Genomic DNA, 25,582 nt, shown 5'->3' with positions numbered 1-25,582 from the left:
AGATATTTAAAGTAGAGAAACCCAGGCTCCACGTTTGGAGATTATGCTTCAGTAAATCTAGAAAAGAATCAGAAATCTGTACTTATGAAAAGCATCTCATAAGATTCTTGTGATCTCCTGGGTTTGGAAACTGCTGATTTTTGGGCTAACACATCTCTATTCCAGACCTAAGAAATGACTCTTGAGATTTTTCCATAAATCGTTATAAAGATTCAGATAAATATCCTCTCCAGCAATGTATATGTAAACTATTTCATGAATCATTTTGGAGGCAATTTAATTATGAGGTATATTATAGAAGACCTTTACTTAATTATAGAAATAAGTGTTTTAAGAGGGCTCAGCCTAAAAAATTAGTTTTTTAACATTGCCATTGCCATAAATTTAGTGTTTCTTAAAATATTTCTCACCAAGACACACAATTTTTAAGGCACAAAATGTATATTTTTTCAAATTGTTGTGCTTTAAGTGAAAGTTTACAATTCAAGTTAGTCTCTCATACAAAAAATTTATACATACATTGTTATGTGACACTTGTTGCTTTCCCTATACTGTGACAGCGCACTCCTCCTTTCCACCCCGGATTTCCCATGTCCATTAAACCAGCTCCTGACCCTCTCTGGTTTCTCATCTCGCTTCTGGACAGGAGCCACCCATTTAGGTCTCATGATTCTACTTGCGCCAAGCACGTTTCAAGAGTATCATTTTATGTCCCATAGTCTAGTCTAATCTTTGTCTGAAGAGTTGGCCTTGGGTATAGTTTTAGTTTTGGGCTAACAGAGAGTCTAGGGGCCGTGTCTTCCAGGGTCCCTCCAGTCTCAATCAAACCATTAAGTCTGGTCTTTTTACTAGAATTTGAGTTCTGGACTCCACTTTTCTCCTGCTCCATCAGGGACTCTCTGTTGTGTTCCCTGTCAGGGTGGTCATTGGTGGTAGCCGGGCACCATCTAGTTCTTCTGGTCACAGACTGATAAAGTCTTTGGTTTATGTGGCACTTTCTGTCTCTTAGGCTAATACTTTCCTTGTGTCTATGGTGTTCTTCATTCTCCTTTACTCCAGGTGGGTTGGGACCAATTGATGCATCTTAGATGGCTGCTCACTAGCTTTTAAGACCCTAGATGTCACTCACCAACGTGTGATGCAGAACATTTTCTTAATAAACTTTGTTATGCCAATTGATCTAGATGTTCCCTGAAACCATGGTCCCCAGACCCCTGCCCCTGCTGCTCTGTCCCTCGAAGGGTTTGGTTGTATTCAGGAAACTTCTTAGCTTTGGTTTAGTCCAGTTGAAGACACAAAATATTTATGTTTCTTATTTTTCTCATTTGCTTCTTAGCCTAGATAAACACTATAGAATTAAGCTTTATATATTGAGTTAAAACTATTTCCCTTGGAATCTATTATTCCCGGATACTTATAATTTAATTTCCTCCTCTCTCTTTTTTTAAAGCACCAGTAGTTGCAGTATCCAAGCTTCTCACAATACCTTTTTGAAGCAATATCCTAAAATATTCCTGCACAAAAACCTCAGGATGCCTAAGCTTACCAAACTGGAGCCAAAAAGGTAATATGATGTCGTCTTTCGAAAGGAGGTTGATGTGTGTGTGTGTGTGTATGAAAGAACAAGTGGAATTCAAAAATGAAAAGCATTTGATCAATTCCCAGCACTCAGTGCAAGCGAGCTACCTGGGAACTGAATGGGGATTGGTAGGTAGAGGTAAATTCATTTTCTTATTGAGCAGTAATATCTGTCTACTGTTGCAGAGAGTATTTAATCAAATATTTTGTCAAACAGTTGTTAATGTTTTTGATAAATGTGGTGTCTATGAAAGGACTTAATTACTCTGTGGGGTTTCATGAGGAACTTTCTCATGGAAATAGTTTGTGGGTAGTGGATATTTGGAAGTGTGTTATGTAGTAAGGAATGAATGACAAAGAGGGCCACTGAAAGGCATTTGAGAAGTGGTTTTTACTGGGCTCCTGCTTCTAGGTGGACCTATATTTAAATGCATTTCATGTATTTTCAAAGCAAAGAATGAGACTACTTAAGTGTGTTGCAGGTAAGACTGCCTTTCCTGGACAGAATGGAAATGGGTTGTCTGATCATGATATGATGCTGCTTCTCTCTAATTTTCCCCAGCCCCAGTGGAACTGTAAGCTTCTTACATCAGTGTAGCATTAAATCCAAAAAGACATTTGGATATCATTCCCACAGTTTTTCCCTGGACATCTTATCATGGACATGCAACTCTCTCCCCCTACTACTCAAGTAGAAATGGTTTGATCATCTTCCCGACCATCCCACTGCCTTTCTCCCTGATTGTTCCTCTGTATAATTTCTATTGCCATACCTGTAAGATTGCATTTCGTTTGTACATTTACTAGCCTGTATTTGTATTTCCAATGCTTAGCAGATGGACTGACACATAACTGGGACTAAATAACCATGTTTTGCTCCATGGGAACTCTATTTGCAGGCTCTAGATAAGGGAGTTGATGAAGAATATGTTTTTATTTATTTACATCAGCAACATAAAGGTGAAAATCCAAATAAAATTATTATAAAAGATATATTCCCAGGGGTTGGAGGATATCAGCATGGGAACCACTGACCCATTTTCATTATTATAGAAACTCAATCACAGAACTCAATCATCTCAAGCCCTTCAAGCATTTTTGACTAAGTAAATGCTGCTGAAACTGTACCCATTTAATTACCATTCAATAGGGCTATGAAATGGTAGTCAGGCTTGACAAGAGCAACTAAACCCTGAACCCTAGGACATGTTACTAATCTCTGCAAAAATTCTCCATCTTGAGAGGAGATGGGTTTCAAAAGCTAGTAATTCAGGAATGAGGAAGACTGGGGAAACTCACCTAAGGGTATGCATTTTGAACATTTGTGGAGTTTGCCTGTCAGCACCATTTCCTTCTTATTTTGGTCCCAAGGCCCCAAACTCAGTTCATGTCCTTATTATGGAACTGTTCCTGACCCCACAACAAAAATGGTTATGTGCTTAGGGCCTGTTAACCAGAGTCACAGAGATTGGTTGAAGAATGGGCATGTAACCCAGAAATTATCCACAGCCACAGGGAGAGTGATGACATTGTTTGAATGGCTGGGTTCAGCCGTTCCTGAAGCTGGAGCTTCCACTGGACTGTTCAGTTACTTGAGCAACTAGATTTTTTTTTTCCCACTCAAGCCAGTGTCACTGAGTTTTCTGTCACTTGTAACCAAAGGAACCCTGAATGATACACGATTAAAAGGAATCTGTCATTTTTTAATTGGCTTAATGCTGTAAATTCATGAATAGATTAAAGATCAAAGAGGTAAAGCCTTCTTTCAGTTTAATTACAATTAATATATACCCTGTCTTGTTGATGGTAAAAAAGCTATCGCTTGGTTTCTATGCAGGTCCTCCAGTGGAATGTGATACACATATGTATACCCAGCTGGTGGGAATAGAGCTCAAGTACATCAGAGAATCTTTTAGCAGCATAAAAATGATGAGGAAACATGAATCCCAGCAGACTAAATACCTGCACTGATAAACTTATTCATCAACAACCTTTACCTATTGTTGTTGCCAGATTCAACACTATAATTTCCCTTAGTGCAAATATCATGTGATGGCTACAATAACAGGACTTTAAAGTATGTCACCTGCTGGGCTTCTGGCAGCTGATGAGAGTGGCTAATGCCAAGGCATTTGCTAAATATTGAAGGTGGACAGTCATATGCAAAGAGTAGAAGAAATGCTTCATATAACCATTATATCCATTTGTAGCCATTTCACGTTAGTGAAAATAATCAGAACTGGCTGAGACATTGGAAAACAATTCTACTTGAGCTATAATGTAAGAACAGGATAAGATTGAGATCAAGGACTGCTTAGAACTGCAATCGTTATCTAAAAGTAGATTTATTCATGAGTCAGCTAGGCAAGGTAAAATTTTGGTGTATTTACAGATGTAGGAAATCATATAGAGAGGCAGCTGTGTGTGTTTGTGTGTGTGTGTTTTAAGAGCACATTATTTTGACCCAGAAGACTTAGATTTGAGTATTTGTTTTGCTCAATAGCAGCAACATGACTTTGGAGAAGTCACTTAACCTCTACTGCCCTCATTTTTTCCCTGCAGAGGTATGCATTGAAAGAGATTTTTAATTATACTAGCTTTTATTATTATCTTGAACTATAAGGAGCAATGTTGTCCTATGTGGATTATGCTGTATGTCAAGAAATTTTATCTTTTTCAAACAGGTTAAATAAAATGCAAGCGATACATTATATAAAGTACCATTATAATTATTGGGGACTACAAATGAAATAATTTCTATATCTCAGTAAGTAGATGAAATTAACAATGCTGTGATTATCTGGCTATTATAAAATTTATTTATGATGATGTTGTGCGGTAAATGACATATCTGTTCCCAATAAAACTAATGATCATTCTTTTTAACAGTAACAAAAAACCTGGATTGTCATAGCCATCAGTATTTTGAGCAGCCTTAATGCATTAGGAAGAGACTGGTATAATCTCATTTATATTTATGTATATATAAGTATATTATATTTTTCCATTTAAATTCTATGTATAGAAGATATAATTATTATAAATGTACTGATCAGAACAAAATTCTAGTTTTTATATAAATAGCCTTTCTACTTTTAAACTATTCTGCAATGAGTTTAAAACTCTTTTCCTCAAAAAATGAGAACTTTACTATCTCTTCTTGTTTTTTAATGAACTGTAAGAGCCTTGGAAATACTGTAAAGCCAGATGGCTCCCTGAAGCTATATCTATTCAGGTGAAAAAATAATGTAGTTATAAAAGTGATTTTGGTAAATAGTTTACATTTTTGAAATGTAATTTTAAGTTTCTACATTTTTAAAATTCCCAAGTAAATGCTACAGATTTTTACCCGGAGTATGTAAACTACAGCTCAGTCTGTCTTTGCCTTTGAACATTTACTCAGATTTACACTATATACTTTCATAGTGCTCAGTATTATCATGAGAAATAATTTTCAAATATCAGGACCCTGGTTTAGGATTGCTGTGATTCAAATGTGTAGGGGTAAAAAAAAAAAAAAAAAAATCTGTTATCAAGAAATCTTTATTATGATTTTGTGTAAAATTGGACATTGTAACCAGTTTCCTGTATTTACATTCAATTACTTCTTTTATTAAGTAAAGTTTACCAGATCTGTACTATGTATCAAGTACTGCGCTGGTGGAAGGGATCCATAGGGTAAGATAATAGCCCTTGCTCCTGTAGAGGTTACAATCTGAGAAGGGCGAGAAGCCTTAAGCAATGATTATACTAATAATCACTCAAGCACAATTTATCTTTATCAATTCATCTTTCAGTTTTCATATTAGATCATTAATTAGTCCAGACTTGTGGGTGTAACAAATCTGATTCAAAGCAACAGCTCATCAAAAAAGAGAGCTTAATGGCTCCCCTAAGGAGTCCTGGTGGTACAGTTGTTAAGCCCTTGGCTGCTAACTGAAAGATGGGTAGTTCGAACCCACCAGCCACTCTGAGGACAAAGATGTGGCAGTCTGCTTCTGTAAAGATTACAGCTTCAGAAACCCTATGGGGCAGTCCTACTCTGTCCTGTAGGGTGGCTATAAGTTGGAATTGACTCGACAGCGATGGGATTGGATCTCCTAACCAACCAGAGGAAGGGTGAAGCTGGCCCTAGGAAGACTGGATACAGAATCAGGAACACTTGCAGGTCTCACTTTCATCCCTGCTTGTATTTGTAAGTTGTCTCTATTCTCTCCTGGTGCTCATGGGCTCCCTCAGTGTGTCAGGGAGTGCGGCAACCAAGCATTGGACTTGTAACAGCTCTGACACTAGAGACAAAAGGGAATTTTTTCCCACCATCCTCAGGCAGAATATTCCTGGAAAATGAAAGAAATTGGCTCATACTGGGCCACATATCAACCCCTCTGCCCAGTGGTGTAGAAATGATTAGCAGAAGGAGCAGGCTGGGGTATCTTTCACAAAGAAAATAGTCACTATAGATAATGACCGCCCTCCGGGGTACAAGATGAAATTAATACCTATTAACAGTAATTATAAAAACTGTTGCATTATTTGGTATAAAAAAATTAATATCCATCCTATGTTAAACAACAAAACCAAGGCTTATAATCAATATATTCTTGGGTCAGTGAGGAAACAAATAATAAGCGTCAACAGAATTGTGGAAACCTATGTTAAAATGTATTTATTCAAAATATGACATGTTCGGGACTTAGAAATTTGAGTATTTGTAAGCAAGCCTGTATGCTTGTTATTTTCTTATTTGACTTTGATAAAAATATTAGTTTTTGACCATTTTAATTCCAGAAAAGAGTAGCCAACATAAAAAAAGTAAATGAGTTTTAAAATAATCAAGTTAACTTTAAGAACGTATTTGTGTTAAATTCAGAAGCAGGTGTCTTCTTCTAGCTGGCAGACATTAAGCAAGATGTGGTTAGCAATGAGGGGAATTTTACTGAAAGGAGGGTGTAGGCCAAAAACAATAGTAGCAGAAGCTAAAGGGGAACCATTGATGTGCTGAAAGATCAGTTATATATTTTTTTTCCAAAAGATTCTTATTCACTGAATCAGTCAAAATAGAAGTTGACTAATTGAAAAAAAATGGTAAACTAAAATAACAGACATATCATGTGAAGAAATTATCATTTTATAAGGAGCTGAAATGGGCAAAGATTAAAAAAAAAAACTTGATGATTTCTAATTTATACATCCATTAAATTGCACCCTTAATAAAAATCAACATTATTTCACCTAAGGTGGACATGCAAAAGGAAAAGAAAAAGAGCAGAAAAATTCATTAAAGTGAATTGAATGCTTGAACAAGCATCAAATGTAGCAGTAAGAAGGAAGATGCTTATCTGAAAACCGTACACATCTAGTACAGGAAGAAATTGTAAAGTTATGTCCATGTACAACTAAGTACAACTGAGCCAGGATGTATAAGAACTCTTTTTGGAAATTCTGATCAGTATTAGAATCCAGCTAACAAATGGAATTCCATTAGAATGAATGTGCAGTGCCTTGACATATAGTTTCTATTTAGTCACTCACTAACTATATGACTTTGGAGAAGTCAGCCTATCTGGACATCAGTTACCTAATACCTAAAATGAAGTGTTTGGGCTAAATGAAATTTAAGTCTCCTTTTAGCTCTATCAGTCTAAGGTTTCATTTTCTGTTTGAAATTTCAGATACTTTAAGGAGATACTTGTGTAATGAAGATAATATTTTTGGATTATCATTTGATATATCTTCTAAAAGTACGACCATTTCCCACCCTGCACCCATCTTCCTTCATGGTCTCAGAGAAAAGGGCAGGGCAAATACTAATTTGAGAAGGAAGAAGATATAAAGTAGGGGCCTGTAGGAAAGAGAAGGATATAGAGATAGAAGTGTGCCAAGCTGGAGGATTGTTGATCTTCACTCCCATTCCCGGTATGAATCTCACAATTAGAGGATGAGGGCGTGTAGAAACATCCAGAGAGATATTGGGGAAGCCACAATCCTTTAAGACAGTAATAATCAACTCTGACTGCACACTAGAATCACCTGGATAGGTTTTCAAAAATACTTATGCCAGCTCTGCGTTCACCCCGGACTATTTAAATTGGAATCAGTGGGTTGAGGCCAAGTCCTCAGTATTTTAAAAAAATATTCCTAGGTGATTCTTATGTGTAGCCAGGATGAGAATTACTGCTACTGGGTTCAGAACAACATTCAACATGAAGTGAGAATAATAGCACAGTACTGGTGAAAGGAGATGCCTAAAGATAATGCCTTTGTTTCCACTTGGCCTGTGTCTAGCGTGTAGGTGGTCCAGAATTTTTCATGAACACTGGTGAGGAAAAGCTGAGATGCTGATAGGATTGAAGGATTATTAGGACCCTGGGTTGGGGAAGAACAGGCTGCTCATGTAGAAATCTGGATAACCCAGGAGTTGGTAGTTGGCAAGAGCAGATGCCATAGAAGACATATCCAGTCAAGGGCCAAAGCAGACCTGCCAGCCCCTCTGCAACAGGAACGTGGATGGTTAATTGACAGCTCATAGGTAAGAGGAGCTCCTGCCTTCAACCATGGTGATGTAAGCAACTCCACCGGCCCTCAACATACCTCCAAACCAAGTCTTCAAAGGGCGTGGCAAGGACAGAAAATTGGGACAACTAAGCATTTATGCATCCAACAAAGTTGACTAGAATAATTAGAAACAAAGTTATTCTATTCAAACCGTTTCAAACTGATGAGACTAAGATGTCATAAATTGATATTGGGGAAAGGGGATCCGTATGCTCATGAGAAAATTTTAGATGCTTTATAGAAAAGAAACAAGTTGTCTTCTTTGCACATCTTAGGGTTTAAGTCAATCCCACTAATCTATTTAAATATTAAAATATTAGAACTATGTCCATATAAAGAAGAGTCAGAGTAAAGTGTCCTCTAACATTGAGTAGCTGCAGATGTTCCTCTCTCTATAAAACATGCTATTCTAAATTCTTAATTTCAAGATAGAGAGTGATTGCTGCACAGCTAGCACGGAATCTGTCAAAACTTTTTTTTTTGGTTGTTTTAGAGAAAAACAATCAGAAATTTAATTAGGGCCCTATAAAAAGGGAAATTTCATTGAGTAATCGTAGTAAAAAATAAACAAGCCTCCTCAAGCCCATAGGGCATTAACTGACTATAAAAGGCAAAACAGTATAGACAAGTACAAATATATAGACCATTCATTTGCATTGTATTGTGGAAGATAGTAGCATAAACTCTCCTTCATGGGAATTCATTATTTAAAAGGTAATTATTAAGTATTTACGGAGGTAGCGTGACATGGCAGGCAAAGACAGAAAGTTGGTTTTACTTTCAAAGTGACTTTCAATAAACTCCAGACCGAGTGCTTCTCATTTTACTGTAATGCAAATTCTGATTCAGAAGATCTGGGTTGACGTTCTGCATTTCTAACAAGCCCCAGTTGATGTTGATACTGCTGGTCCGTGGACCACAATTTGAGTAGCAAGCCTAGAGATTACTATTTGATGTGGATTTTTTTTCTTTCAGAATGTGGGGGAAAAAAAATTACTAAACTGTAATTTTTCTATTGAGGAACTTTAACGTATATTTTAAACTATTAATTCATCTATGGACTTATTTCAATGCCCCGGTGGTGCAGTGGTTCAGAACTCGGCTGCTAACCGAAAGATTGGCAGTTTGAATCCACCAGCCGCTCCTTGGAAACCTATGGGGCAGTTCTACTGTGTCCTATAGGGTCACTAAGAGTCGGAATCGACTCAAAGACAACAGTGGAAAAAAATGTAATTTTTCTATTGAGGAACTTTAACCTACATTTTAAACTATTAATTCATCTATGGACTTATTTCAATTAGTTAAACCACAAAGCTGTGAATGGTCTTAGATCATAATATATTCATTTTATTAAATTTAGCAGCAAATCATGTGTTGCACTTAGTATGTAGAGCATGGCAGTTTGGAATCACTTTGGTATAATTTTACTCAGGGCATTTTAAAGTCAAACCAGTACCTATTATCTGGAAAACTTCCGTTTTACTTAGGCACCAGATCAGATAAAGAAAAGCAAGGACAAGTTAGTTTACTATGGTTAGAAGGAGTTTCAGGTTTATACTTATTCATTTAATGGTCATGTTTTGCAAAGTGATTTAGTTTGCGTTATGTAATGACAGAATGGTTTTACCTGGGAAGAGTGAAAGGATTTTGGCAGTATGCGTGCAGTATGATCCCCTTTCCACAAGCCCCAGGACCCCATTAAGAGTGTCCTCCAAAGTGCAAAAGGTAGCCTGAGCAGAAGAGGTCTGCTGGTGATGTTTCCCCTGGCCCAGAAGTCTCTGTGCTCAGTCAGCCAAATCACCAATTGATCCAAAACTGTCAAAGCATATTTCGTGCAAAGAATTGATGCTTAAATTTGGACTGTAGATTCAAAAGAACTTAGGACATTCCCACTGCTGAACTAAAATTCAGAATATCACTTTTAGATCTAAAAGCAGGAGTAGAATGGGCTTTGTTCTGGGTTATAAATGGTGAAGAGATTCTCTGTGTTTTTTTCCCAAACACTTTAATCATGTGATATGGCACACATGCTGCCTAGATGGATTGTAACTTCTCTTTAAAAGTCCAAGTGCAGAAATGTTGGAAAATAAAGATGTAGCAACTGAAAATCTAGAGCAAATGGATTCTGACGGACTGACTTTAAAAGAAAGTCTCTCTGCAGAATTGCTTTTTAAACTCCTGGTTTCCTTTTGAGTTTTTGCACTCAATTTCTTTTCCTAGCAATGTTAAAATGACCCATGTAATACAGCTATATCTAGGCAGTGCTTATTTCATGCTTCCTTGGATCTGCCCTCAGAATCATTAATACATGTTTAAATTACAGGCTATTTGAAAAATATATATTTAACATTAGAACAAACGAGACTGTCCTTGTTATGATTATAAAACTCATATTATCTCTGAAGTTCTGAGGTCTATTGAATGAGATGCTCATTCAATAGAAAAGTCAGAGCTATGCTAATTCTGGGGCTTGGAACTGGTTCGTTCGAATAAGTTCTCAGAAGTTATACATAAGCATCACCTGGGAATCTTGTTAAAATGTAGATTCTGATTCAGTACATCTGGGGTAGAAATGCAAATTCTCAACAGGGGTTCAAACAGGAATGAACCAGTTAGCTCTGGCAAATTTTATTTCATTCATTTGTTCTAATAAGAAAAGTGGAAATTTACACTGTCTGGAAAGAAACTTCATGATAATGCTATATCTTTTATTTATTCATTAAAACAATATACACTGACCAATGACTGTGCTAAGTGCAAGTCAGTCAGGGTTCCTATGTACAGTTTGGTGGCACTGACAGGCATTGAGAGGTGACAAGTGTAGTACAGTAGGTGTCATTGGGGACTACTGGACGGGGCGGGAATAGATTGCACTGAGAATGAGTACGTTAGGGGCAGGTGGTGTACTGGAAGATCAGGGAAAATCTTCCTGAGGAAGGCTAAAGGAAGATGCCTAAGTTGAAAGATAAGTAAGAGTTGGCCAGGAGAAGAAGGGAAAGAGCAAAGAAAACATCATATGATATTCTTTACGTTATTGATTGTCCAGATGCTGGCAAAGTTATCTTAGCTGTTACTCTAATCACTCAATTTAGTAGTTGTCACAAACAGCTACTTCTGTGGGTATCAGGATGGGCTGGTGGTTGAGGAGGAGGCAAAAATAAAAAAGGGCAAGGGAGAAATGAAGGACTGTTGTGCCAGTTGATGAGAGCAACATTGGGACATTTAATTGAAGAGAAGATCAGGGACATTTACAAAGATCTAACTAACTTCTTCAGCCATGCTCTGGTGTTATCCTTTGTGGCCCAAGTTAAACTCTTTACCATGACATAAAACTAGAACCCTGGATGCCCTGGGCCCTATTGTAGCAAAGTGATGGCAATTTGTAGAAGTTGTCTACATACTTAGGATTTCCTTGCATTAAAGTGGACCGTTAAAAGAAAGTTTTAAGCCCTACTCAAAAAAAAATGCCATTAATAATTACATTTGCCACTGAGGATGGTGATTATGTTGAAAGGAAGGCCCTTTTCCTATGCTTCCTTTCTGATGGGGTTGATTAGAAGAGTCTGGGAGTAGGTGCTAAGGAATGTTGAATTGCTCTATCTGGTACAAATGTTCTAATTTGGAGTTTGCTGAGCAGTCCAGGAGTCGGAAAGGGCAGAGACTAAAGGAGAGGAAAGAGTGAGTAAGGAGAAACCACTGATATTGAGGATGAAGTGAAAACATTTAAAACAAACTATTAATGGATTTCAAGTATGCTGCATCATATGCAATAACATCTCTTTAGGATAACCCCAATATTTGGTAAATTATGCTACACTTGGAAATGCTGTTAGTGGTTGGTTTAGTTTAGTTTTGTTGAGAAAATGTAGAAATGGTATAAGTTTTACTCCTTGATGAACAAAACAAAGGACAAAGATGACCTCAGAATGTAATCTCGTAGAGAATTGCTGAAATCTTAGGGAGAGCTTCGCACTTTCATAGATTTTCATGGGACCTTATTTAGACCTTAAAGGGGGCCAGTAGATCCCAGCTGGTGTCATTTGAGTTGCACAAAATTTCTTACCAATATCCCAATAATGGCAAACTGTGGTGCTGTCAGTTAAGAAATAGGTAGTAGATGTGGTGAAATTAGTTCAGCTCGAGAAGTAATGTCAATGCTGATGTCTTATACATCCCATTCACCAAAGATCATGTGAATTAAGAAGGAAAAACCAATTTTTGATTCAATGGGCGTCAGTTCTATGGTTCAAAACAGTATAGTTGTAAGGCTGGAGCTTCTCCCAGATTGTGTACCATTGATGGCAGGAAATTTGCCTCTCTATGTCCCTAAATCGGCCTTACATTCCCTAAATTTAGGTGTCCCATTCACTACTTAGATTAGCTATGTAAGGCTAAGATCTACTTAGAGTTAGTCAAGGAGGGCAATTCTAAAAATTCACAGGCCACATTATCTCTGCATTCAATTTCTGCTTTCAGTTAAGTAATAGAAAGTCCAGCGTGAATGACAGACAATAAAGCTGAACGGCTAGGATGGTGTTTTTTCATTAATTCTCAACAACTAGTTATTATCAATTCCTGTACAGAGAGATCAGCTAGCATATAGACTGAGAAAAGGAAATTGGATTTGAGGAAGAGCATTACTGACTTAGAATGCTGGCAGAGATAAAAGTGCAATTGCTTGTAAGGAAGTAGAAACAAGTAGAAACAGTAGTTCTGGCCCACTCTTTATTGAAACGAAAACAAAGAAAGCATTAGTACTGAGGCAGGGTTGTCTATGGAAATTAGAAATGGGAGTGGAAAAAGGAACTAGATGAAAGCCCTTCAGGAGAGTGTATCAAAGTTCAACACACAGCTATTTTAACAATGCTGAACAAAATCAAGAATCGGTTAAAATTAGATAATGTAGATTTGTAATCATCTGGTGTGTGACTAATTCAGCAATGTTCTGTGGGTGGAAGAAGGGTGGTTAAAGTGGAAAAATGGAAATAATTCACACCTGGGTGTTGAGATAGTGAACACAGTGAACGCTGCTTTGCCTGTGTTGGGAGTTGAGTAAACGTTTGCTTAAATGGACTGTGAACGGAGGGAATTTAGGTTTATGAGTAAAGACAGAGCATAGTATTTGATTATTATTTTATAAATGTACATAAATGTATCCCTATATTAAAGTCTGTCTTAAGATAGTCCAATGTTTTTGATTAGAACTTTTTGATTTCAATTAATTTTTAGGGGGTAAGTCTGTATAATAATGATCTTTAAGCAATTTGAGTTTCTTGCATGTTTGTATAGTTTGTTGTGTATTCTGGAAAGTATATTGCTACTTTATGCTAAAGAATACATTTAACTCTGTTCATCTTTGTGCATTTTCTGTTGCTTTTTGGAAATGAAAAGACTTTGAGTTTGGCAGGGACATTAATTTAGTAGAAACCAGGGAGATAATTGCTTACCTCTGTCTAGCCTTAAAATATTCTTTCTTATAAAAGATGACAGGATTCCAATGTTGACTGTCAAGAGTTTATAATGGAGCTTGCCTTCAACTCCTCAATTTTAACTTTGGGTGTAATTGGCAATGCGTGGGATGAAGTTAGCACTCTTGCTCAGCACAAGGCAAAGCCTACAATTCACCAACTTATATCCTAGGGGTTGGAATTTCCCCATATTTATTCTGTTTATTTGGAACTAGTTATAATTAAATGAAGCTCAACAGATGGCAGTAACTTAGTGTACTTAAAAGGATTGAATTCAATTAGTGTCTTTAAGAGTCAGCCTGGCTTCAGTTTCTAAAAAAATGATTGAAGATTCCTTTAGGAAACATCTTAAGAAAGGACCCGATATACTACTCTGGCTTCAGTCACTAACTAGAAAATGTTGTATGGACTTACAGGAAGGCAGGTGAAGGGTGTTTGAAAGAATTTGGGGGCTGGTAAAGAAAAATTTTGGAAGAGCTAATAATACAAGAACACATAGAGGACAATATGTTGTAATGAGCTTCGGATTCAGTCAGGTCTGGGTTTGAATTTCAACTCTGCAATTTGGCAATTATGTTGCCTTATGAAAATTACTTCAAATGTTGAGCCTTAGTTTCTTCATTTAAAAATGGGGACAATAGTATTTGCAATAATGTTGGAGAATTAAGTGTGGTAATATATGAAAAATTATCTTAATAGGGTATTTCCACTCTACAGGGGTGAGAGAGTGCTATTATTCACAATAATAGTTGTATGACTGCTTGAAATATATACATGTAAAATATATTCATGTAAAACTTTAATAAAAATAAAAATTAAATAAGAAATAGCCAACATAATACTTTGAAATACTAGAGGCATCTTCATTCAAATAGTAATAAAACCATGATGTCCATTATTACTATTATTCAACATTATTCTGGGAGTTTTAGACAAGCAGTAAGATAAGAAAAGGATATAAGCTAAATACACATTAGAAGGAGGAACTGAAATTGTCATTATTTTAAGACCTATGTGCAGGTTATCCACCTGAAACATCTTTTAGAGGATCAACTTAGAAAGATTATTGTTGTTGTGTTCCTTTGAGCTGATCCCGACTCATAGTGACACCATAACGACCCCACAGGAGAGTAGAACTGCCCATAAGGTTTTCTAGGCTGTAATCTTTACAGCAGCAGATGGCCAGGTCTTTTCTCCCACTGAGCAGTTAGCAGCCAAGTACTTATTAGCCATTGTGCCACCAGGGCCCCTTCCTGCAAAAAGGAGAGCTCAGTAAAGTAGGTAAAGTAGGCAAAAATCATTTTTCTATGTACATAGTGATCAGTTTTGTCAAATTATAGAAAAAATTCCTAATCACATTGGATACATAAATACTACATATCTTGGAATAATCTTATCAAGGAAGATGTAAGACTTTTATTAAAAAAAATCTTTAAAATAAGAACCATGACATGAATAAACATATGCACACCCATATTCATTGCAGCATTATTCACAATAGCAAAGAGAAGGAAACAACCTAAGTGCCCATCAACGGATAAATGGATAAACAAATTGTGGTACATATACACGATGGAATATTGTGCAATGATAAAGAATGATGATGAACCCACGAAACATCTCACAACATGGATGAATCTGGAGGACTTTGTACTGAGTGAAATAAGTCAATCACAAAAATACAAATATTGTATGAGACCACTATTATAAAAAATCAAGAAAAGGTTTACACACACTCCCCCAAAAATCTTTAGGTGTATATGATAACACAAAGGATTTGATTGTTAAATTAGACTCACAAGAATCAGAACTTACCTAGTATCAAACTTTCCTAAGAATTCAAAAACATAGGCAATTGTGAGACAGGAGAAATCTGAGATCACAATACAGCTCCTCAGAAAAGACTTGAATCATGCCTATAGCCCTTCTGAAACTCCCTGCTAACTGTGCCTACTTCCGCTCATTTAATCCACCTCTCAAAATGTGATCTGACATTTCATATGACTGAAAATTTTAAACTATACATATTGCATTATTGCTAGTTTTACTCTATCAATATAATGATGACTATTTCCCACTATTTTTTATGTAATTTTATTTATTTTGTTGTTTCGAGAATGTACACACAAAACATGCTCCAATTCAACAGTTTCTACATGTGTCATTTAGTAACACTGATTACATTCTTCGAGTTGTGTAACCATTCTTACTCTCCTTTTCTGTGTTGTTCCTCCCTCATTAACATAAACTCACTGCCATCTAAGTTTCTTATCTAATCTTTTGAGTTGCTGTTGTCAATGTTTTGTGGATTTATCTTTATTCTTTATTGTTGCTTAGTATTCCATTGTGTATATGTACCACAATTTGTTTATCCATTCATCTGTTGATGGGCACTTAAGTTGTTTCCATCTCTTTATTAGTGTGAATAAGTCTATTCATGTCATGGCTCTAATTTTAAAGTTTTTAAAAAATTTTTAATATAAGTTCTTGAAAGGGAATAATGCTCAAGGCAGACGTTTTTTACTAGTTAAGCTAAACTACTGTTTGGTTTTAAGAGGACTTCATGGGATATTTTTGGTTTAAAGTTTAAAGATTATCTCAGGGCAGTAGTTTCAGGGGTTCTCCCACCCTCCATGGCTCCAGGAAGTCTAGAGTCCATAAGAATTTGAAATTCTGTTCTGCATTTTCCCTTTTGATCAAGATTCTTCTGTGGAATCTTAGATCAAAATGTTCAATAATGGTAGCTGGGCACCATCCATTTCTTCTGGTCTCATGGCAAAGGAGGCCGTTGTTCATGGAGGCAATTAGCCACACATTTCATATCCTCTCCTATTCCTGATTCTCCTTATTCCTCTATTGTTCCAGGCAAATAGAGACCAATTGTTGTGCCTTGGATGGCTGCTTGCAAGCTTTTAAGACCCCAGGCACTATGCATCGAGCTAGGAGGTAGAACAGAAGCACTAAATACATTATTAAGCCAATTAACTGGGATGTGCCATGCAACCATGACCCTAAGCCACCAAACCAAGAAAGCAAATCACATGAGGTTTTGGTTGTACATAAGTAGTCTCAGCAGCAGCAGCAGCTACTCTTTTTTTTTTGTCCTTGTTGTAAGTGTATCTATCACACAAGTTTTGCCAATTCAACTTTTTACACGTGCACAAATTACTGACAGCAATTACAGTAATTGGCTCTGTGACCCTACCCTTAATGTGATGTTTCCATTACTGTTAACCTCTCCTTTCCTCTTCTATCCCACCTCCGGCAACCACTAATAAACCTTGTTCTCTGTACATTGTCTTTTCTTGTCTTTTCATATAAGCGAGGTCATATAATATTTGTCCTTTTGTGATTGACTTATTTCACTCAGCATCATGTCTTCCAGCTCTGTCCATGCTGTAGCATGTATCAAGACTTCATTTCTCCTGTTGGCTGAGTAGTATTCCATTGTATGTCTGCACCACATTTTGTTTATTCATTCATCTGTTGATGGGTATTTAGGTTGTTTCCACCTTTTGGCTCTTGTGAATAGTGCTGAAGTGAACATTGGTGTACAAGTCTCTGTTTAAGTCTCTACTTTCAAGCCTTTTGGGTGTATACCTAGGATTTGAATTGCTGGGTCATATGGTAGTTCTATTTTTAGTTTTTTGAGGAACCATCACACTGTTTTCCGCAATGGCCGTACCATTTTGCATTCCCACCAGCTATGGGTAAGTGTTCTAATTTCCCCACATCCTCGCCAGCATTTGCTATTTTCTGTTTTTTTCTTATCTTGGCCATCCTAGTTGGAGTGAAATGGTATCTCATTGTTTTTCCCACCATTTCCTGAAGAGCACAGAATACAACTTAATTAATCAATCAACGTGGATGGCCATGCAGCTACTTATTTCTGTTTCTGGTGGTAGTTTGGCTTACTCCTGGTGGCAGTTCACCAAAGTGGTGTAAATGTGATTGAAGACAATCCTGAATCCTTTGGCTGTCTGGGGATTTCCAGAACTAATGTGGTAATTCCAAGAATCTCCTCATTGGTTGGGGCCTTGGCCAAACATGTGGCACTTGGGCTGGGAGAATACTGGGTACATGGGACCTCAGTCTACATTTCTGGCACACATTATGCCATATCTACCTTCTCTCCCCCTTGCAGTCCATGAATCTGCTCCTCTCCAGTAGATAAGAACTTTTTAGTCCATCTGCCTTTGAGAATCAGGCTGGGTGGAGGAAGGCAGCTAATTGCTTTAAACCTGAATTCTCAATCATTACTGAGTTTTACTGTACTTACTATTGTGATTTACTTAGAGAAGTATCTAGGGACAAGAGTTTTAAGTATTGTTCTAGGTCTCTGTGAATGGAATAGCTGAGGTTCTGTGAAGGTGTTTGTGGAAGGGGAAATGAGTTGTGGCTTTTAATTTTATCTTTTTGTATGTAAATTATTCTAAGATATCTTTATCTTCTCTCTTTTGTATACTTCAGATAAGTAAGTTTTAATATCAAGCTTAACTATTCTGTGAACTTTAGATAGATTAAAAAAACTCTTTTTAGCTCTGCTAGCTATGAGATGTTGGACAGATTATGTGAACACTTTAAGCAGTAATTTCCTCCTCATAAATGGGGATAGTATTATCTATTTCATATTGTTATTTTTAATGATACAAAATGTGTTTACAGTATGTGTTTGCCAGAGTAGCTGGCACATGTTAAAGACTCAAAATATGTTAGATGTTAATGTGATCATTTACTGTGATTATTATTCCATGTAATATTTATCTTATATTTAACTTCATATATGTTTTTAATCTTCTAATGTATATAATTGTTGTTGTTCTTAGGGGCCAAATTGTTGGCTTCGATTCAGAGCAATCTTATGTATAACAGAACAAAATGTTGCCTGATCCTGCCCCATCTTCACAGTTGTTTCTGTGTTTAAGCCCATTTTTGCAGCCACTGTCTCAATCCATCTGATTGAGGGTCTTACTCGTTTATACTGACCCTCTACTTTACCTTAAGACATCAAACTTGGTAAAGTAGAGAGTCAGCAAAAAAGAGGAAGACCCTCAACAAAATAGATTGACATAGTGGCTGCAATAATGTGCTCAAACATACCTACTACTGTGAGGATGGCACAGGACCAAGCAATGTTATATTCTGTTATACATATGGTCACTATGAGTTGATGGCAGCTAACAACAATGACTACTACTTTATGAAGCATGATGTCCTTCTTCATGATTGGTACCTCCTGATAACATATCCAAAGGAAGTGAGACATAGTCTAACCATCTTAGCTACTAAGGAGAATTCTGTCTGTACTTCCTCCAAGACAGATTTGTTCATTCTTCTGGCAGCCCATAGTATATTTAATATTCTTCACCAACACTGCAATTCAAAGGAATAAATTCTTCTTCAGTCTTCCTTATTCATTATCCAGCTTTAACATGCATTTATGAGGTGATTGAAATACCATAAATTGGGTCATATGTACCTTAGTTATTAAAGTGACATCTTTGCTTTTTAAGCTTTTAGAGGTCTTTTGCAGTAGATTTGCCCAATGCAATGCATTGTTTAATTTCTTGACTGCTGCTTCCACAGGCATTTACTGTGGATTCAAGTAAATGAAATCCTTGACAACTTCCGTCTTATCTCCATTTATCATGGTGTTGCTTATTGGTCTAGTTGTGAGGATTTTTGTTTTCCAATGTTGAGGTGTAATCCATACTGAAGGCTGTAGTCTTTGATCTTCATCAGTAAGTGCTCCAAGTTCTCTTCACTTTCAGCAAGCAAAGTTGTGTCATCTGCATATTGCAGGTTGTTAATGAGTATTCCTCCAGTCCTGATACCGTGTTCTTCTTCATATAGTCCAGCTTCTCAGATTATTTGCTCAGCATATACACTGAATAAGTACGGTGAAAGGATACAACCCTGATGCACACCTTTTCTGATTTTAAGCCATACAGAATCCCATTGCTCTGTTCAAGTGACTGCCATTAATTTTCCCAGCACCTAGCATTCCTCTTAAGAGGTTGCTGAAAAACTAAGGGCAAGAAATGTAACAAGTCCATCTTTAAGCAAAAAGAAAGCAGAGAAGATGATAAAAGACCCAATAATCATAGATTCCGAAAGTCAAATCCAAACCACCTGCTGTCCAGTCGATTCCCAGTCATAGTAACCCTATAAAAACTAAAAAAAAGTTGCTGTCGAGTTGATTCCGACTCATAGTGACCCTATAGGACAGAGTAGAACTGCCCCATAGGGTTTCTAAGGAGCATCTGGTGAATTCGAACTGCTGACCTTTCAGTTAGCAGCCGTAGCTCTTAACCACTAGGCCAGCAGGTTTCCAGCAACACTATAGGACAGAGTAAAACTGCCCCATAGGGTTTCCAAGGCTGTAAATCTTTATGGAAGCCAACTGCCACATCTTTCTCCCACAGAATGGCTGATGGGTTTGAACTGCCAACCTTTCAGTGAGTAGCTGAGTGCTTTAGCCCCTGCATCACCAGGGCTCCTGATCATAGGTTGTTCTTGATGTTAGGTGCCATCAAGTTGATTCTGACTCACAGCGACCTATGTACAACAGAACAAAGTACTGCCCAGTCTGCACCATCCTCACAGTCCTTGCTATGTTTGAGCGCATTGTTATTGCCACTGTGTCAATCCATCTTGTTGCGTGTCTTCCTCTTTTTCACTGACCCTCTAATTTACCAAGCATGATGACATTTTCCAGGGACCGATCCCTCCTGATAATGTATCCAAAGTACTTGAGACAAACTCTCACCATCCTTGTTCTAAGGAGTATTCTGGCTGTACTTCAAGGACAGATGCGTTCGTTCTTCTGGAAGTCCATGGTATGTGCAGTATTCTTCGCCAGCACCATAATTCGAAGACATCAATTCTTCTTTGATCTTTCTTATTCATTGTCCCACTTCCGCATGCATATGAGGCAATTGAAAATACCGTGGCTTGGATCAGGCGCATCGTAGTTCTCAAACTGACATATTTGCTTTTTAATACTTTAAAGAGGTCTTTTGCAGAAGATTTGCCCAATGCAGTGTTTTATTTGATTTTTTCACTGCGGCTTCCATGGGCATTGATTGTGGATCCAAGTAAAATGAAATCCTTGACAATTTCAATCTTTTCTACATTTATTATGATGTTGCTCCAGTTATGAGGATTTTTGTTTTCTTTATGTTGAGGTGTAATCCGTACTGAAGGCTGTAGTTTTTGATCTTTAGTAAGTACTTCAAGTCCTCTTCGCTTTCAGCAAGCAAAGTTGTGTCATCTGCATATCTCAGGTTGTTAATGAGTCTTCCTCCAGTCCTTACGTGGCGTTCCTCATATAGTCCAGTTTCTCGGATTATTTGCTCCGCATACAGATTGAATAAGTATGGTGAAAAGATACAACTCTGATGCACACCTTTCCTGACTTTAAACCACACAGTATCTGCTTGTCCTGTTTGATCGACTGCTTGTTGATCTATATACAGTTCCTCATGAGCACAATTAAGTGTTCTGGAATTCCCATTCTTTGCATAATTTCTTATGATCCACACAATTGAATGCCTTTGCATAGTCAGTAAAATACAGGTAAACATCTTTCTCGGTATTCTCTGCTTTCAGCCAAGATCCATCTGACATCAGCAATGATATCCCTTGTTCCGCAGCCTCTTCTGAATCTGGCTTGAATTTCTGGCAGTTCCCTGTTGACGTACTGCTGCAACCACTTTTGAATGATCTTTAGCAATATTTTACTAGTGAGTGATGTTAATGATATTGTTGATAATTTCTGCATTCTGTTGGAACACCTTCCTTTGGAATGGCCGCAAATATGGGTCTTTTCCAGTCAGTTGGCCAGGTAGCTGTCTTCCAAATTTCTTGGCATAGATGAGTGTGCTCTTCCAGCATTCTATCCATTTGTTTAGACACCTCAATTGCTATTTTGTCAATTCCTGGAGACTTGTTTTTTGCCAATGCCTTCAGTGCAGCTTGAATACCTTCAATACATTAATTCTTGATTATATGCTACCTCCTGAAATGGTTGAACGTTTACCAATTCTTTTTTGTACAGTGACTCTGTGTGTTCCATCTTCTTTTGATACTTCCTGTGTCATTTAATATTTTGTCCATAGAATCCTTCAATTTTGCAACTCGAGGCTTGAATTTTTTCTTCAGTTCTTTCAGCTTGAGAAATGCCAAGTGTGTTTTTCCCTTTTGGTTTTCTATCTTCAGGTCTTTGCACATTTCATTATAATACTTTACTTTGTGTTCTCGAGCTGCCGTCTGAAATCTGTGTTCAGCTCTTTTAGTTCATCAGTTCTTCCATTCACTTTATCTACTCTGTGTTCCAGAACAAGCTTCGGAGTCTCTTCTGAAATATACGTTGGTCTTTTACTTCTTTCCTGTCTTTTTAATGACCTTTTGCTTTCTTCATGTATGATGTCCATGATGTCATCCGACAACTGCTCTGGTCTTCGGTCATTAGTGTTCAATGTGTCAAATCTATTCTTGGGATGATCTTTAAACTCAGGTTTGATACACTTATGTTGTACTTTGGCTTTTGTGGACTTGTTTTAATATTCTTCAGCTTCAGGTTGTACTTGCTTAGGAGCAATTGATCATCTGTTTCACAGTTGGCCTCTGGCCTTGTTCTGACTGATGATATTGAGCTTTTCCATCATCTCTTTCCACAGATGTAGTTGATTTGATTCCTGTGTATTCTATCTGTTGAGGTCCTTCGTGTATAGCCACTGTTTATGTTGTTGAAAAAGGGTATTTGCAATGAAGAAGTTGTTCTTCTTGCAAAATTCTATCATGTGATCTCTGGCATCATTTCTATCACCAAGGCCATATTTTCCAACTACCAATCCTTCTTTTTTGTTTCCAACTTTTGCATTCCAATCACAGGTAGCTATTAATGCATTATGATTGTATGTTTGATCACTTTCGGACTACTGAAGTTGGTAAATATCTTCAATTTCTTCATCTTTGACCTCAGTGGTTGGTGCATAAATTTGAATAAAAGTGGTATTGAGTGGTCTTCCCTGTAGATGTATGGGTATTATCCTATCACTGACAGCGTTGTACTTCAGCATAGATCTTGAAATGTTCTTTTTGATGATTAATGTGATGTCATTCCTCTTCAGTTTGTCATTCCTGGCAGAGTAGACCAAATGTTCAATTCCAAATTGCCAATACCAGTTCATTTCAGCTCACTAATATCTAGGATATTTATCTTTATGTGTTTCATTTCATTTTTGATGACTTCCAGTTTTCCTTGATTCATAATTCGTACATTCCACTTCTGATTATGAATGGGTGTTTGCACCTGTTTCTTCTTATTTTGAGACTTGCCACAACAGCAAATAAAGGTCCCAGAAGCCATACTCTATCCACATCCTTCAGGCTGACTCTACTCTGAGGAGAAATCTCTTCTCCAATATTATTTTGAGTGCCTCCCAACCTGAGGGACTCGTCTTCCAGCACTATATTGGACAATGTTCTACTGCTAGTCATAAGATTCTCACTGGCCAATTTTTTTCCCCCAACTTTTTTTTTAATTGTACTTTAGATGAAAGTTTACAGAACAAATAGTTTATCATTAAACAGTTAGTACACATTGTTTTATGACATTGGTTAACAACCCCACAACATGTCAACACTCTCCCTTCTCGACCTTGGGTTCCCTATTACCACATTTCCTGTCCCCTCCTGCCTTCTAGTCCTTGTCCCTAGGCTGTTGTGCTCTTTAGCCTCGTTTTGTTTTATAGGACTCTCTAATCTTTGGCTGAAGGGTGAACTTCAGGCATGACTTCATTGCTGAGCTACAGGGGTGTCTGGGGGTCATACTGTTGGAGTTTCTCCAGTCTCTGTCAGGCCAGTAAGTCTGGTCTTTTTTTGAGAGTTAGAATTTTGTTATACATTTTTGTGCAGCTCTGTCTGGGACCGTCTGTTGTGATCCCTGTCAGAGCAGTCAGTGGAGGTAGCCGGGCCCCATCTAGTTGTACTGGACTCATTCTGGTGGAGGCTGTGGTAGTTGTGGTCTATTATTCCTTTGGGCTAATCTTTTCCTTGTTTCTTGTTTTCTTCATTCTCCCTTGCTCCTGAAGGGGTGAGACCAGTGGAGTATCTTAGATGGCTCGTCATGGGCTTTTAAGACCCCAGACGCTACTCACCAAGGTAGAATGTAGAACATTTTCTTTATAAGCTATGTTATGCTAATTGAGCTAGATGCTTCCTGAGACCATGGTCCCACAGCCCTCAGCCCAGCAATTCAGCCCCTCAGAGAGTTTGGATGTGTCTATGGAGCTTCCATGACCATGCCTTGCACAAGTTGTGCTTGCTTTCCCAGTATCGTGTGCTGTCTTACCCTTCACCAAAGTTTCTACCTATCTATTGTCTATTTAGTGTTTCCCCCACCTACCCCTCCCCTCCCCTCCCATGTAACCATCAAAGATTCTTTCTTTTTGTGTGCAAACCTTTTCATGAGTTTTTACGGTAGTGGTCTCATACAGTATTTGTCCTTTTGTGATTGACTTATTTCACTCAGCATAATGCCCTCCAGATTCATCAGTGTTGTGAGATGCTTCGCAGATTCATCATTGTTCTTTATCGTTGTGTAATACTCCATTGTGTGTATGTACCATAGTTTGTTTATCTGTTCATCTGTTGATGGGCATCTAGGTTGTTTCCATCTTTTTGCTATTGTGAACAATGCTGCGGTGAATATGGGTGTGCATATGTCTATTCATGTGACAGCTCTTATTTCTCTAGGATGCGTTCTTAGGCGTGGGATTGCTGGATCATATGGTATTTCTACTAGCTTTCTAAGGAAGCACCATATTGTTTTCCAAAATGGTTGTATCATTTTGCATTCGCACCAGCAGTGCATAAGAGAAATGATCTCCTCGTAGTCTCTCCAGCATTTGTTATTTCCAGTTTTTTTTGATTTGTGCCAGTAATACTGGAGTGAGAATGTATCTCATTGTAGTTTTGATTTGCATTTCTCTAATAGCTAATGATCGCGAGCATTTCCTCATGTGTCTGTTAGTCGCTTGAATGTCTTCTTTGGTGAAGTGTCTGTTCATTTCCTTTGCCTATTTTTTAATTGTATTATTTGTCTTTTTGTTGTAGAGGTGTTGGATTTTCTTGTAGATTTTAGAGTTTAGACCTCTGTCTGATTTATAATGTTCAAATTTTTTTTCCCAGTCTATAGGTTCTCTCTTTACTCTTTTGGTGAATGAGCATAAGTGTTTAATTTTTAGAAGATCCCAGTTATTTAGCTTGTCTTCTGGAGTTTGTGTGTAGTTAGTTATAGTTTGTATCCTGTTAATGCCATGTATTAGGGCCTCTAGCATTGATCCTAGTTTTTCTTCTATGAACTTTACAGTTTTTGGCTTTATATTTAGGTCTTTGATCCATTTTGAATTAGTTTTTGTATATGGTATGAGGTATGGATCCTGTTTCATTTTTTTGCAGGTGGACATCCAGTTTTGCCAGCACCATTTGTTAAAAAGGGCATCTTTTCCCCATTTGATGGACTTTGGGCCCTTGTCGAAGAACAGGTGACCGTAGGTGGATGGATTTACATCTGGGTTCTCAATTCTGTTCCACTGGTCAATGGATCTGTTGTTGTACCGGTACCAGGCTGTTTTGGCTACTGTATCTATATAGTAGGTTCTGAGGTCGGGTAGTGCAAGTCTTCCTATTTTATTCTTCTTTTTCAATAGTGCTATAATTATCCGGTTCTTCTTCCCTTTCCATATAAAGTTAATGATTAGTTTTTCCATCTCTTTAAAGAATGTTGTTGGTATTTGGATAAGGATTGCATTGTATTTGTAAATTGTTTTGGGTAGAATTGTCATTTTCACACTGTTGAATCTACCTATTCATGACCATGATATGTTTTTCCATTTATGTAGATCCCTTTGGGTTTCTTGCAGTAGTGTTTTGTAGTTTTCTTTGTATAGGTCTTTTACATCCCTGGTTAGATT

General features: G+C 37.4%; 1 protein-coding gene across 1 annotated transcript in view; it reads left to right on the top strand.

The window, feature by feature from the left end:
* CNBD1 (cyclic nucleotide binding domain containing 1) overlaps positions 1-25,582 on the top strand; it is a 484,737-nt gene that overhangs the window by 30,794 nt on the left and 428,361 nt on the right. Inside the window, exon 3 of the mRNA XM_004370829.1 lies at positions 1,451-1,564. Coding sequence (XP_004370886.1) covers positions 1,451-1,564 — 114 coding nt within the window. The remainder of the gene's footprint in view (positions 1-1,450; positions 1,565-25,582) is intronic.

This window comes from Trichechus manatus, unplaced genomic scaffold, assembly GCF_000243295.1.
Source record: "Trichechus manatus latirostris isolate Lorelei unplaced genomic scaffold, TriManLat1.0 scaffold00009, whole genome shotgun sequence".
Lineage (NCBI taxonomy): Eukaryota > Metazoa > Chordata > Mammalia > Sirenia > Trichechidae > Trichechus > Trichechus manatus.
Note: the sequence above shows the minus strand (reverse complement) of the source record. Positions and strands in the feature narration are given on the sequence as shown.